General features: G+C 49.7%; 1 protein-coding gene across 1 annotated transcript; it reads left to right on the forward strand.

The window, feature by feature from the left end:
- Positions 1-10,185: 10,185 nt before the first annotated feature.
- EI90DRAFT_3129359 (uncharacterized protein) lies at positions 10,186-11,225 on the forward strand (the record flags this gene model as incomplete). The annotated part of the gene is made up of 4 exons (XM_039064188.1): positions 10,186-10,444; positions 10,500-10,724; positions 10,782-11,134; positions 11,181-11,225. The coding sequence occupies 4 exons, from the start codon at positions 10,186-10,188 to the stop codon at positions 11,223-11,225; spliced, it is 882 nt and encodes a 293-aa protein (XP_038911834.1).
- Between the last annotated feature and the right edge of the window lie 1,910 nt (positions 11,226-13,135).

Raw genomic sequence — 13,135 nt, forward strand, 5'->3', positions numbered from 1 at the left:
TAATATTCAGTTGGCTAATGTTTAACCCCGTTAGCTCCGCTCCATTCGGCTCCGCCAATTGCGGACCTGTCTTCGCTGTAACCATATATATATCCCACTTGTACATAGGTTACACTCCAGTAATAAAATCAACTAGAGTTACCCCCCTTAGGTTCTGATTGCCAGTCAGTAAGTTAGGGCACGGACGTGTCACTAGGCACAGCGCTCTTGGCAGAAGTCGCTGAGGCCAAAGCCCTCCGCTACGGAGACACTCTTTCGTCTCAAATCCGGTCTCTGACATTATCTGTGCCTGGTGTTGTTGTTGTTCCGGGGAGCCTTGCTCCCCGGGTTGTCATATTTCGATATCCGGTGGCTTATTTGGATTGAACCGAGGGTTGCCTCCCCCAGAGAATGACATTTCGTCGTTATGTTTCTCATGGTGGTGGGAGGGGTTTTCGTTCTTGTGTGCATGGGATTCACCGCAGTTGTGTGTTCTTTTGCATGTGAGCCTGTGGTTCATGTGGTCTAGGCGAGTTACTTGCCTAGCCCATGTGATCTCTAGTACATGGTGTGGCTGTCCAGGCGAGTTACTCGCCCAGAACTTTCCCACGCTTTTGGCTGTGGGCCATCATCCCTCAGCTTTACTTCCTCCACCTCTGTTTTTGGGGGCATAGTGATGCTGAGAGTTCCATGTCTTCTTTGATAGGGAGTTTTTCTGGTTCCCTTACATTTTGTAAGGTGAGGTACTCATCCAGGTGGACGAGGTCATTGCAATTTCCTAGGGGTTCCCATGTGGTGTCCCCTAGTTCCCATTTGACCTTAAACCAGAGTTCATTGTGAACCCATGTGTGGTTTAGGATTTCGTGAACTACTGCTTCATGATTAGGGTCTTCCCCAAAATTGTAGAATATGTTTACTTCCCTATTTGGGAAGATTTCCTGGTCATTCGGCTCGTGAGGTACGAGCCGGGATACGTGGAATCTTGGGTGGATTCCATGTTGTTCAAGTTGTGGTGGTGTCAGGGCACGCCCCGCCCGACCCCGCTCCGCACCGCCGCACCCTCTTCCTTCCTCCTTTCTCCTTTCCTCCTTTCTCCCTTTCCTTCTCTCTCTCTCTCTCACATGGACCACCTTTCCCGCTCTTCAATGTATCACCGGTGTACACGCCTATTTCCCCTCCTGTACCTTACCACCCCTACATCACCGCCACCGCCGTTGCCGCACTCGCCCCGCATTTACAGTGAGCCCTCTCGGGATCTCCCGCAGAGACACCCGGAGAGCCGTGGCTGTGTGCAGGGGTGACGTGGCGCTCCCCACGTGACTGATCCCGCATGTATATAATACCGGCTGGAGTGGGAACCGAAGAAGCAGCCTTCTTCTCATATTCCCACTTCAGGCAAGTAGTGTAGTCCCCCCTTTTTAATAATAACTCATATTCCCACTTCAGACTAAGTGGTCGGGGACGCTCACCCCGCGACGGGATCGCCGCTATGCACAGCTGCTATTCCTCTCACCGAGTCCCGCACGCAGGGACCTTGCCGCTTTCGGAGCTGTCCCTGACAGGTGGCAACTTGAGGATGTAGTTTGACATCTCTGGAAATGTTTCCAGAATTTCGTAAGGCCCTATGTATAAGGGCTTTAGTTTTCCTGCCCTCCCTTTGGGTAGGTTCAGCTTATCCATGGATAAGTATGCAAGCTCGCCTTTTCTCAAAGGCGGGTCCGGGCATCTTTTCTTATTTGCCTGGATTGTTTGAGCAGCGCGATTGTGTGTTATCGCGTCGTGTGCTGCCATGAGGTTTTCCTTCGCTTTTTGGGCGAAGTCATTTACTCCCGGGTAGTCCGAGAGTGGTGCTGTTAGGCACATCTTTGGCATATGGCCATAGATTAATTCGAACAGGGCAAATCCTGTCGATGTGTTCGAACTCACATTGATCGTGAATTCCACCATCGACAGTTTTGCTGCCCAGTTGTGTTGATCTGGTCTAACCATCACGCATAGTATTTGTACTGCTTTTTGTATCATTCTTTCCACTTGGCCGTTGCCTTGCGGGTGGAATGCAGTTGTGAATTTCAACTGCACACCGAGTATTTGGTGTAATTCGCGCCAAAATTTTGACATGAATTTCAAGTCTCGGTCTGATATGATCGAGTGTGGTAGACCGTGGAGTCTTACAACTTCACAAAGAAATACGAATGCTAGTTCTAGTGCGTTCGTTGTTGTCTTTATTGGAATTAGGTGGACGTTGGATGTCAACCTACAAATGATTACCCAGAGGTAATCATATCCCAAGCTTGTTGGGAATGGACCTGTGAAGTCCATGGCTATTGATGACCATGGTGTCTCTGGGGTCAGGAGTGGGTGAAGCATTCCGGGATTTCTCCTGGTGCTTTTCTTTGTTGTTTGACAAGTTCCGCAAGACCTACAGAACTTGTGGGTATCCTTCCTCATTGACTTCCACCAGAAGTGTCGACGGAGGGTTTCCACTGTTTTCTTGGATCCTAGGTGTCCAAGTGTTTCGTGGATGTTCTCGAGGATTACTCCTCAAATGGACTTCCTTTCATAGTTCCCTTTTGGGACTACTATTTGGGTCGTTCCTCCTTCTCCAAGTCAGGTTATCAGCCCATCTTTTACGGAGAAGTTTTTGAAATTTCCCGGGTTCTCTAGGATTTCCCAGTGGATCTGGCTTTTCAAGTATCCAGATTTTATTGCCTCAATGAGGTCTTTCTCTTCAAATTGTTTTCGAAGGTTCTCTGGAATTATGATTTCTTCCAGATTTTGGGCACTCCCCCCTAGAGTTTCCTCTAGGTTATCGCTCCCCCCTAGAGCTTCCTCTAGGGTATTTCTCGTGCATATCGCTGCAAGTCTCTTTCTCTCTGAGTTTTTACTCAGGGTACTGCTTAGTAGCAGTTCTTCGTATTCCTTGATTCTGTCGGGGATAATGTCCCCTGCATCTCTGTCCAGGTGGATGTCTGCCGACACATAGTCGTCGAAATGCAGATCCTCATCCATTGACGAGTTGTAGTATTGTGAGAGTGCATCTGCCACTTTGTTCTTGTGGCCTTCCATGTATTTTATTTCGCAATTGAAGCTTGTGAAAAAGGCTTGCCATCTCAGGTGTCTACCTGAGTTGTGGTTTTTTGCTTTGAAATATTCCAAAGCTTTGTGGTCAGTGATTACTGTGAATTCACGGCCTCCCATGAGGTCGTCTTGCCATCTCATGAGTGCTTCAAGGATGCCCAGTGCCTCGAGCTCGTAGGCGAAGTACCTACATTGTGTGTTGGTGAACTTTTTGGACATGAATGCAGCCAGGCAGCAAGTTTGCCACCTTTCGCCTTGTCCAATTAATGCACCCATGCCCACTGGGCATGCATCTGTTATGACCCAGACATGGAGTTTGGTCCTCTCTTCTTCTGAGAGGCTTTCCAGTGGGTTCCACTGGACAGGCTTCAGGATCGGAGCCCTGCATGCTAGACGTTTGATCTCGTCGAAGCATTTCTGGTGGAGTGGTGTCCACCTGAATGTCTGCTTGTTTGAGCAGATTGTTTGCAGTGGTCCTGTGTAACCGCTGACATTTGGCATGAATATCGATAGATATTCTACCATTCCCAGGAATCTTAGGACTCCTGTGTGGTCTACTGGCTCTTGCCAGTTGCGGATTTTTTTCATTTTGTCCACTTGAGTGTGGATGCCCTGTTCGTCCACATGGCTTCCTAGAACGTCTAGGATTGGGGCAAATGGCTGGAATTTTTTCTGGCTTATGTAGAATTTCGCCCCTTTTAGGCAAGTGAACAACCACAATAGTGCTTTATTGTGGTTTTCCACCGAGCTTGTGCTGGTGAATATATTGTCGAACCAGATGTGTAGGCGTCTGCCTACTTCTCCTCATAGTTCCCAGGTCAGTGTGCGCTGGAAGGTGCAGGGAGCATTGCAGTCTCCTTGCTGCATCGTGTTCGAGTTGTATGTCCTGTGGGGCATAGAGAATGTCGTCCTATGGACGTCATCTGGGTCCATGCATATTTGTCCGTATGCGTCCGACATATTGATCTTGGATCGGTATGTTGCTCTGGCAACTGATTCTTGGATCAGTCGCATGTCTGGCATTGGTGTGACGTTGAGGATCGTGTTTGAGTTACAATTCCTCGCATCTATTACCATGCGCAAAGATCCATCTGCTTTGCGGATGCACAGTAGTGGGCATGCTTGCTTGCTGTTTGCGGGATACCACCATCCTGCTTTTACATAGCGATCTATTTTGGTCGCTAGTGCTTCCTGCAGTGCTGCAGGACATCTCGGGGTGTTTTCCTGAAATTTCTTGTTCGATCCTTCAATGGGATTCGATGGTTCACCTCCCTCAAGGGAGGCATTTCTAATGGCACTGGCGCCATTACGGTTTCGAATTTTTCTCTCCACCACTCCCTGAGTGTTTCGAATTCGGGGTTGTTCATGGAGAGACCTTCCAGGTGTGGTATGTCTGGAAGTTCTAGTCCTTCCAGACTAGGATTGGGCCAACCTTCAGGGTATTTTCTTTTGATTACCCTGAGGTGTGTTTCAATCCCACCTCCCTGTCAGGGGGGCTTCTCTTTTGGTTGTTCTCGAGCTCTTGCTCGAGTTTTCCATCCGTGTGATCTTGTCACATGGTCTTCGCTTATTCCAAGGGTGTCTATGTTGCCCTTGTTCACCATTCTCACTTTGTGGGACCGGAAGTCTAAGCTTACCTGGTTTTTGTTTAACCAGGGGGCACCGAAGATGGCATCGTATCTGTTGATGTTGATTACATCGAAGTAGTGTTTTTCTACATGGCCGTTGATCTCAACATCCATGTTTGTTCCGAACAGGATCTGTGATCTTGTTCCTTTCGTCCCCATTTGAAGGATGACTGGGTTCTCCAATTGGAGAATTGGGATGTGGACCACATGGACAAAGTCCGGCGATAAAGCATCCGTTTCAGCTCCACTATCAAATAGCGCATAGGCTTTTATGCCTGCTGTTTTTATGTGAGCCATTAGCGTTCTCTTCGTTGAGAGTGGTCTGTTTGCGGGGTATTTTCCCACGTCTTTTGAGATGCGGAATTTTGCATCAAACAAGGGGGACTGGGTTTCGATGGACTTTTGGTCCTTCTTCCCTTTGTCCTTGTTTTCCTTGGGTACTTTGGTGTATTTCCCCAAGGCATCTTTTCTTGGTGCTTCCACCAAGGCTTCGGCGACTTTTTCATCTGCCGTGTTTTCTAGCTGGCATGCTACAGCCAGTTTGATTTTGTAATTTATGTCGTCATGGTCAACGACTGACATTGGACCCATCCTTATGGTCCTAACGTTGACTTCCTCACCCTCTGAGTCGGGTGAGTATTGAGGTCCTTTGTATGGGTCCTCTACTTCTGTCAGGGCACACCCCACCTGACCCCATGCCGTGCCGCCCTACTCCGCTTCCCCGCTATCACCCTTTGTCTCTTCTTTCCCCTTTTCCTTCTTTCTTTCTATTTCCTTCTATGGTCGACTTCCCTTTCTCTATTACTAACACACCTAACCCCACTCCCCCGATCGCCGCACCCGCCACACGCATTCCCACTCACAGAGCGGCACACCTCTGGGATCTCCCACGGAGATACCCAGGGTGTGGCTGTGTGCGGGGATGACATGGCTCCTCCCACGTGACCCTGACCACATGTATATAATAGCACCTGGGGTGGGAACAGAAGAAGCAGCCTTCTTCTCAACTTCCCACTTCAGGTAAGTACTGTAGCTTCCCCCTTTTTTAATGATAACCAACTTCCCACTTCAGCCTAAGTGGTCGGGGACGCTCACCCCGTGACGGGATCACCACTACGCACAGCTGCTATCTGTCCCACCAAGTCCTGCGTGCAGGGACCTCGCTGCTTTTGGAGCTGTCCCTGACAACTTCGAAGCTTGATGCTTCGGAGTTACCAGAGTTGTTCTCTGGTTTCTCATCTGATGAGCCTTTCAACTCTTCATCCGTTGAGGTTGTGATCTCCATGGCAGCTATGTGCCTTGGTTTTTCATCACCCATTGGGTAATCTTTCGTTTGCCCTATTTTGCCGCATTTGCTGCAAATTGGAACTGACTTTTGGTCAGTTTTCCTCGAGTTTTTCGAGGATGTATCCTCTTTCCATCTGGGTTTCAGCTCTTCAGGCTTTTTTCCTGATGGGAGGGCTCTACTGCGGCTCGTGGTTGCTGTGGTAGTTGTTCAGGTATAGTAACCTGATTTGTAGGCTGAAGACATCTTCAGCCCATTGATTATCTTGTCTACATGAGATATTGCTTTTAACATCTCCTCATTTGAGGAGAAGTCTGCTCTGATTCTATCATGAGCAATCATTTCCCTCTTCCATTCAAGGGGAATGTAGTTTAGGATCCTGGCATTGAAGGACGCCTGGTCTGGCAGCGTCACCATCTGGGACGCTGCTTTGGACAGTTCTAGGTAGAACTGTTTTAGGCCTTTTTCCGCTTTGTATTTGACGTTGCGGTACTTCTTTGTCATGTTCAGCACAGCAGAGGCTTTAATGAAAGTTCTCATTAATATGTTGAGAACTTCGAGGAACATGCCCTCGTCTCCTCTGAGGAGAGTTTCGTCTCAGAGTCTAATTCCGAGGTCGAACACGGGCCCCCCTAATCCACGAATCAAGCAGTCCAGGTGGACTTCGTCGAATTGGGGACCTTTGCATCCTTGTGAGGCGAGGAATCCCAGTAGTTCTGTGAACCACTGCCAGAACGATTCCATGTCGTTCTCCCCTGACCATTTCTTGTCAGGAAATGCTGGCCCAATTCTTTAGGGCTTCAGGCTTCACTCCTTCTGGGTAGGGAGTGAGTATTCTCACTTCGGCCATTCTTATGGCCTTTTTGTACCATTTCTCCAGGTACTCTTCTTGCTCCCCTGCCTTTGCGGGGTCGCTATCCAATGGAGATCTCTCCTTTGGGGGGGTTTTTGCTGGGGGAAATCTTCCTCACAGTGTTTCTTTGGTTTTAGGCAAATTCGCCTGAAGTTGTATTTGTATTCTCTCATTGTTTTGAGAGGGTGTGATTGAGTTACCTCTCTGTTCGAGAGGTTCATCATAAGTGGATGTTTGGCCGAACCTTTGGTACATGCCAATTCTCCTCCTAATCTCTGAACAATGCCTTCTTTCGGCATTGTCTTCTCCTATCCTTGGGAGAAGGATCTCCTTAGCATCTCTGTCGAGTCGCTGATGATATTCCAGTGTGCTTTCACTGGTGGTTCTTTTCGTGAATTTTTCACGAGTTCTATTTATGTCCTGGACCGTGGTCCAGGGGTGTTTATTTGTTTCCTCACTCTTTTGTGAGAAATTTATTTCCTTCAGCAAGTTTGTCTGTTCGCTGATTTTTTCAGTCAACGCATCGATTCTGTTGGCCATTCTTTCTAGAGTTATCTCTAGACGAGCCATACTATTATGGTTTGTTTCCTCGATCTTTTTTTGGATTGAGTTTATCACATTTATTATGCACGATTCCTGGTTTTCCAGGAGGAAGTTTGGTTGGGCTAGCAGAGACTCTCCCCAGTTGACATTTCCGCTTCTGGGGGTTCCAGAATGGGTTCTTGGAGTGAACACTCCACGCTCACTTTGTTTAGGCGAGGCTGTTGCGGAGGGTGCTTCCCTTTCATAGAGGGGTCTGTTCACTGGTTTTTCCTTACTTTTACATAAGGCTTCCTCAGCGAACTCCCTCATTTCAGTTCGCCTCCTCTTCATTATCTCGGAGACCTCCTCCGAGGTTGGCAACCTTGCCTTGTCTGGCATGGTGTGTGGGAGTGTAAACAGCGGAAGTTCTTTTGGAGCTTCCACGCTCTGGGAGATCCTGCTCTCAGGGCGTATTGTCAGGATCTGGACCCCAGCTGGGAGTGGCCGGAGGGCGAGGCCGGGTGTGGAAGCTGGGGTACTCTCCCCAGGTGCTAACTCCTCGAAGTCGCTGAGGGGACTGGCCTCAGCCTTCACAGGGAATGAGCTGGTATTCATTGAAAAGCAGGTAAGTTGTTACGGGAATGGGTTCCAGGGAACCCAACCTGAGCCGTTCGACTCACTGATGGAGGTGGCTGCGTAGCCATCAGAGGGAGAGCGGAATAGGATGAGTGTACGGAAGTACAACCTGTGGGTTGGCCAATGGTAACTTGGCACTCCTGGGAGCGTACTGGTAGCGAGTATGATGAGGGCTCCTTGAGGGAGCCACTTGGCTGTCTGCTAACGGGGACTTGGCGCTCCTGGGAGTGTGCCGGTAGCAGGTGTGCTGGGAGTGTTTGGCTAACGGTGACTTGGCGCTCAATGGAGCGTGCCAGTAGTGAGGGATACTGGGACTCCCAAAGGGAGTCACCCAGATGGTGGCTATCGGTGACTTGGTGCTCATGGGAGCGTACTGGTAGCGGGAGTTGTTGGGGAAAGTGGGTTGGTGGACCAGTGCACGGTAGTGGGTGACCGTGGGAAGTGGGACCCACAGGTGTGTGGCCAGGCATCCTGGAGCTGCCTGGACCATATCCCTCTCCTAAGGAGGTGGGATAGGCTACAGTTCCTGATAGGGAACTTCTGGTTGGATGGGAGTGATTGCTCAACCACCCGGTGGACTGGTGGGAGTGGGCAGCAGGAGGTTGGGCGTGGGAATGCCCTCCTCGTTGCGGTTTTGTCATGGAGAGGATGAATAGGGAGGTGGACATGGTTCCAAGGTTACAGGTTGAGTTTACAGTGGTGGCACAATGGTGAGGATGTTACAATTGCGGTACAAGGTTTTTGGGTTATGTATTCGATAATGAGAAAACATTTTTCGGCATCTGCCTTACACATCATATGACTTCTAACTATCTAATATAAAAGTCACAATGGTCAAGGGAAGTCCCTTGAAACTCAACAAATTCCCCAGCCAGCACCAAAACCCAGTGGGAAAGCTTGGCATGGGGTTTGACAGCGAAATAAAGGTGCAGGGACCAAGGGTTTGATTGTTCATAGTCACGGACCATAAGATTCTAGGACCATTCCTATAACATAAGTACACTTGCCTTCACAGGGAATGAGCTGAGAAGAAGGGTAAGCTTCTCAGCCCCCTGTGAGGCCGACACAAAAGGACCCTAGGAACTATACAGTTCCCGCTTGCTGCCGACTTTCCATAACGGGTGTGACCCATGGGAAAGTTCTGGGCGAGCTGCTCGCCCAGAATGTTCCCACGGTTGTGGCTGTACATTTCTGGGCGAGTTGCTCGCCCAGAACGTTCCCACGGGTTCGCACGTGTGTGTCATTATGTGGAACAGTGGGGGGAAGGATAAGGGGAATGGGGAAATGTGGAGAGAGGGTGGTTAGGAGAAGGGTGAGGGTGTCTGAGGGTGAGTGGGGTCAAGGGCTGTGCCCTGACACATATCTTCGCACCTTCTTGGGCTTTTAGCCTGAGAAGAAGTTGGTCTTCACTTTCCATCCTCCATTCAGATGGAACCTGGAACAAGTCCAGTAGTTTTTCAGATAGCCGACACGGGGGCTCTTCCCTTTGTTTCCCTTTGTCTGCCTTTGGGGCTTGACTTGGGGACATGAGGGGGGACTCCAGGGGATAGTGGGGCCCTGGAGTTTCCTGCAACTCTATCCGATCAGCTTTTTGGGCTGATCGTTCGGCACTTATGCATTTTCTGCACAAGTCGATCACCTCATGAGGAGGTGAGGGATCTTCCCCAGCTTGGGTTAGATCGGTATGTCGTGGAGTTCTGGGGGTATTTGGCCCTGCACTTACTCCATGCAAGTTTCTAAAACCTTCAGGGACCAGCCCTGAGGTGGTTGCTAATGCCGGATCATGTTGATCCTCATCGTCATCTGACGATGGCCTTTGTTTTGAATCTCCCATCATGGGAGATTGCGGTTTCTTAATAAACCGCTCGTTTCTTTTTAGTGTCGCTGCAGATGCGACTTTGCCCTTGCAGGCATGTTTAGGCACCATAGGCGCTTCCGAGTCAGATGTTAAGATTATGTAGTTGTTGTGGGTTGTGTTGTAAAACACACCTCATACACTTAAAAAAGTGTGAGGTCTTTGGGTAGCTCAGCACACAAAGCCGTAAGTGATACAAGTATGTGTATTTTACGGTGGTGTGTAAGCAGTTACCTGGAGGTTCCCACTTACCCATGTGACTATATGTATCTAATTTACATATGACTTGGGGTTCAGGGCTATTGCCCTGACAAGAAGCTTCCTTTGTCATCTTCATGCCTTCACAAACATGGACAAGTCCAACAATGAGGAGTTTGGCACATCAGGCCTGATGAAGTCTGTTGTAGCAACTGCCAGGCAAAGTGTCCATTTCCATGATAGCCTGGACCAATACCTGATGGTGAAGATGGAGGCCATGGACGAAAACGACATCGATTATCATACACCAATATTGAAAAGGAAAGATGGCATTGCCATGGCAGACAAGTCATATGGCCCACATAGCCGACGCTGCACTGAGGCTGCTGCATGGCTTAAAACAATGATACGTGCATCCTACTTTGACAGAGCACTTCACATTGCCTATCTGATATCTGGTGTCAGAGGAGGCAACATGTGTAAGCGAGCTCAGGACCGACTGGAGGGTTGCAAACATACTTCCATTCTTACTTGAGCATCATCTCTGTTTTGCCGGCTGGCATCACGGCATCCGACATTTGAACAAGTCGCTCCCTTGTGATTGGACCCCACATGAGTCTGCTCAGGGTATGATGCAGCTCTACCACTCCGACCCTGAACAGAAATTGAGAATAGAGACAATGACAGAAGGTAAGGGAATGTCAGTGAAGTTCCAAAGGGCACAGCTGATGGGTTACGACTCACCAGAGGAGTATGAGAAGTGTGAGGTGCTCCATCACGCACCTAATGCAAATGGGAGTGTTGGCAAATACATGCTACCCGAAAATGAGGTGAGGAGGGCAGTTGCCAAAGCTGCGCTCACCATGGCACGACCTATGAAACACAAGGCAGACTTACCAGACTCACTGGAAGGGAATACGGTTGGAGACAGTAAGATAGAGTCTCCATCTCCCAAGCGAGTTAGGAAGAAGTCCAAAGCCACCTGCACACATGCTCCAGCAAAGGCCAAGCCTCCTCGCATGGTTCCTGGGAACAACAGTCAGGTGAATGAAGCTAGACTGCCACAGAATAAGGTGGCAGGACCACAGGGTGACGATGTGGTATCGGGGACACCGGATAATAACTCACCTGTATCCAGCATGTTAGAGATGGGCGGAAACGGACGACTCCGGAGCGGAATCGGAGACTTAGCGTGGAGGGACCTTGGCCTCAGCGACTCAAGCGGAGCGCTGTGCCATTGCTGTTTGTCCATTTGGTCCTTAATTTCACAGTAGGTGAGCAGGAAGTCTCTTGGGGGCATTTCAGGTCGATTTCGGACTGAAAACAGACAAGTATGTACAAGCGCCGATATATAAGGAAGGGGCAAAAGCACAAGGAGAAACAAAGGGTGACCGAATCGGAACGAAGACGTCCGAACGGGAACAAAGGGTTAGAGGGAGCGGAGCGGTACCGAAGGTCATAGGGCAAGACCTGTGATACATCCGAAAGGAGGTAGAGTGGGCGAGGCCCAGAGGGGCAGGAGGATGAGGGGAAGTGGGGGTGATGACTAACTGGCTAGAATAGAAAGAAGCAGTAGTCCAAATAGGGATGAGGGGGAATTGCGAGAAATACATTACAAACGGCGAGAGTGCCGGAGGCGGTCCGCGAAGCTCGGGGGTTGCGGAGCTTACGGAGGTTACGGAGGCGGGGTTGGAAGTCCGAGGAATATTGGCAATGGTGTTCACGTAGTATGAGGTCACCAATGCAATGGACTAAGACCGAGGTGGAGTCAAAGTCCGAGGTATGGACTATGACAGAGGCTCAGAGTAAGGTACGAACGGTGTCCGAGTGTGAAGTACGGAACAGCGGTGGATGGTCGTAACTTGGCGGAAGGGTGGCGGAGGAATGAGAGAGGGGACAGGTAAGGAAGAGTAGTCAGGTCCGAAGGTGGATATCGGAACGGACGGAGATAGCGTAGGGGATGACGGGAGGGTGGAGGTGTGGTGAGGGGGGAGCGGAGTTGTAGGAAGGGTGGCGAGTAGGGCGATGTTCGGTCCGAGATGAGTATTGGAATGGACGGAGAAGGGGTCGGAGAGGTAAGAGGAGGGGTGTGTTGCCGAGACCGAAGGTGAGTATCGGAAAGGCAGCGGTAGGTTATGACTCCGGAGGTGAAGAGGGTGGAGGTCCGGAAGTCGGGTCGGGGTCGGGTATGCACGGATATGACAGCTGTGCAGTCACGGGACTACCCCAACTACACTCGCCAATGTATGTACATGAAAAGGCACTGTTTTGTAGTGCAAGGGTTTATCCCTGCAACAACGACCTGGTATATCTACCATTCCTGTCAATGTGTCCTAGTGCCCTGCTGCCATCATCATCTTTCCATCCGTCCATCCGTCCATCACCCTCATCTGCACTTTCTCCCCACATGCATACCTCCCAACCAAGGTTGCCTGTTTGAGTGGTTCTTTGTTGTCCACCTGCCAGCTGGACAGCTTGCTAGATGGCCAGATGGCCTTTTTCTCTTTTGTTTGCTTGCAGGCTATTGTTTCCCCTTTGTCACTCTTTGTTTCTGTCAGAGTTGTAGATTATTGTCGGAGTCGGAATACTGTCAGAGATCTGGAATGCTGTCAGAGACTGGGAATATTGTTAGAGTCTGGCAGACTGTCAGAAGATGGATAGAAGACGGATTGGGTTTCTGTCTGAGTCGAGGTTGGAGGTGGTGCAGAGGTCTGTTGGAGTGCACGTGCGGATATGCGGGCGGAAATATGCGGCGCATCCGGAAGTGCTGTTCAAGGTTAGCAGAGTGGGATCGCGGCCTCAGTGACTCAGGTGGAGTGCTGTGCCCTGAGCTTGATGTTTGGGGGAGATCCCATATTTACGGACTGACACTTACAGCGGACTTCAAACAAGACTTGCAGGCAGAGCGGTGAAGGAGCGGAGCTGGATCACCTTATGTAACCAGTTTCCTACGTCCAATAACGATAATAGAGTTTGTGCTGATTTGCATACTGACCGTGTTTTGGTTGCCAAATATATGATTGTTCACTGTCTAAACAACAATAAACACCCCCCAACGATCTCACCTGATGTACAGATCGTCTACGGATAAAATTCTATAT

This window comes from Cantharellus anzutake (assembly GCF_015039405.1).
Source record: "Cantharellus anzutake strain C23 chromosome Unknown EI90scaffold_57, whole genome shotgun sequence".
Classification (NCBI taxonomy): Eukaryota; Fungi; Basidiomycota; class Agaricomycetes; order Cantharellales; family Hydnaceae; genus Cantharellus; species Cantharellus anzutake.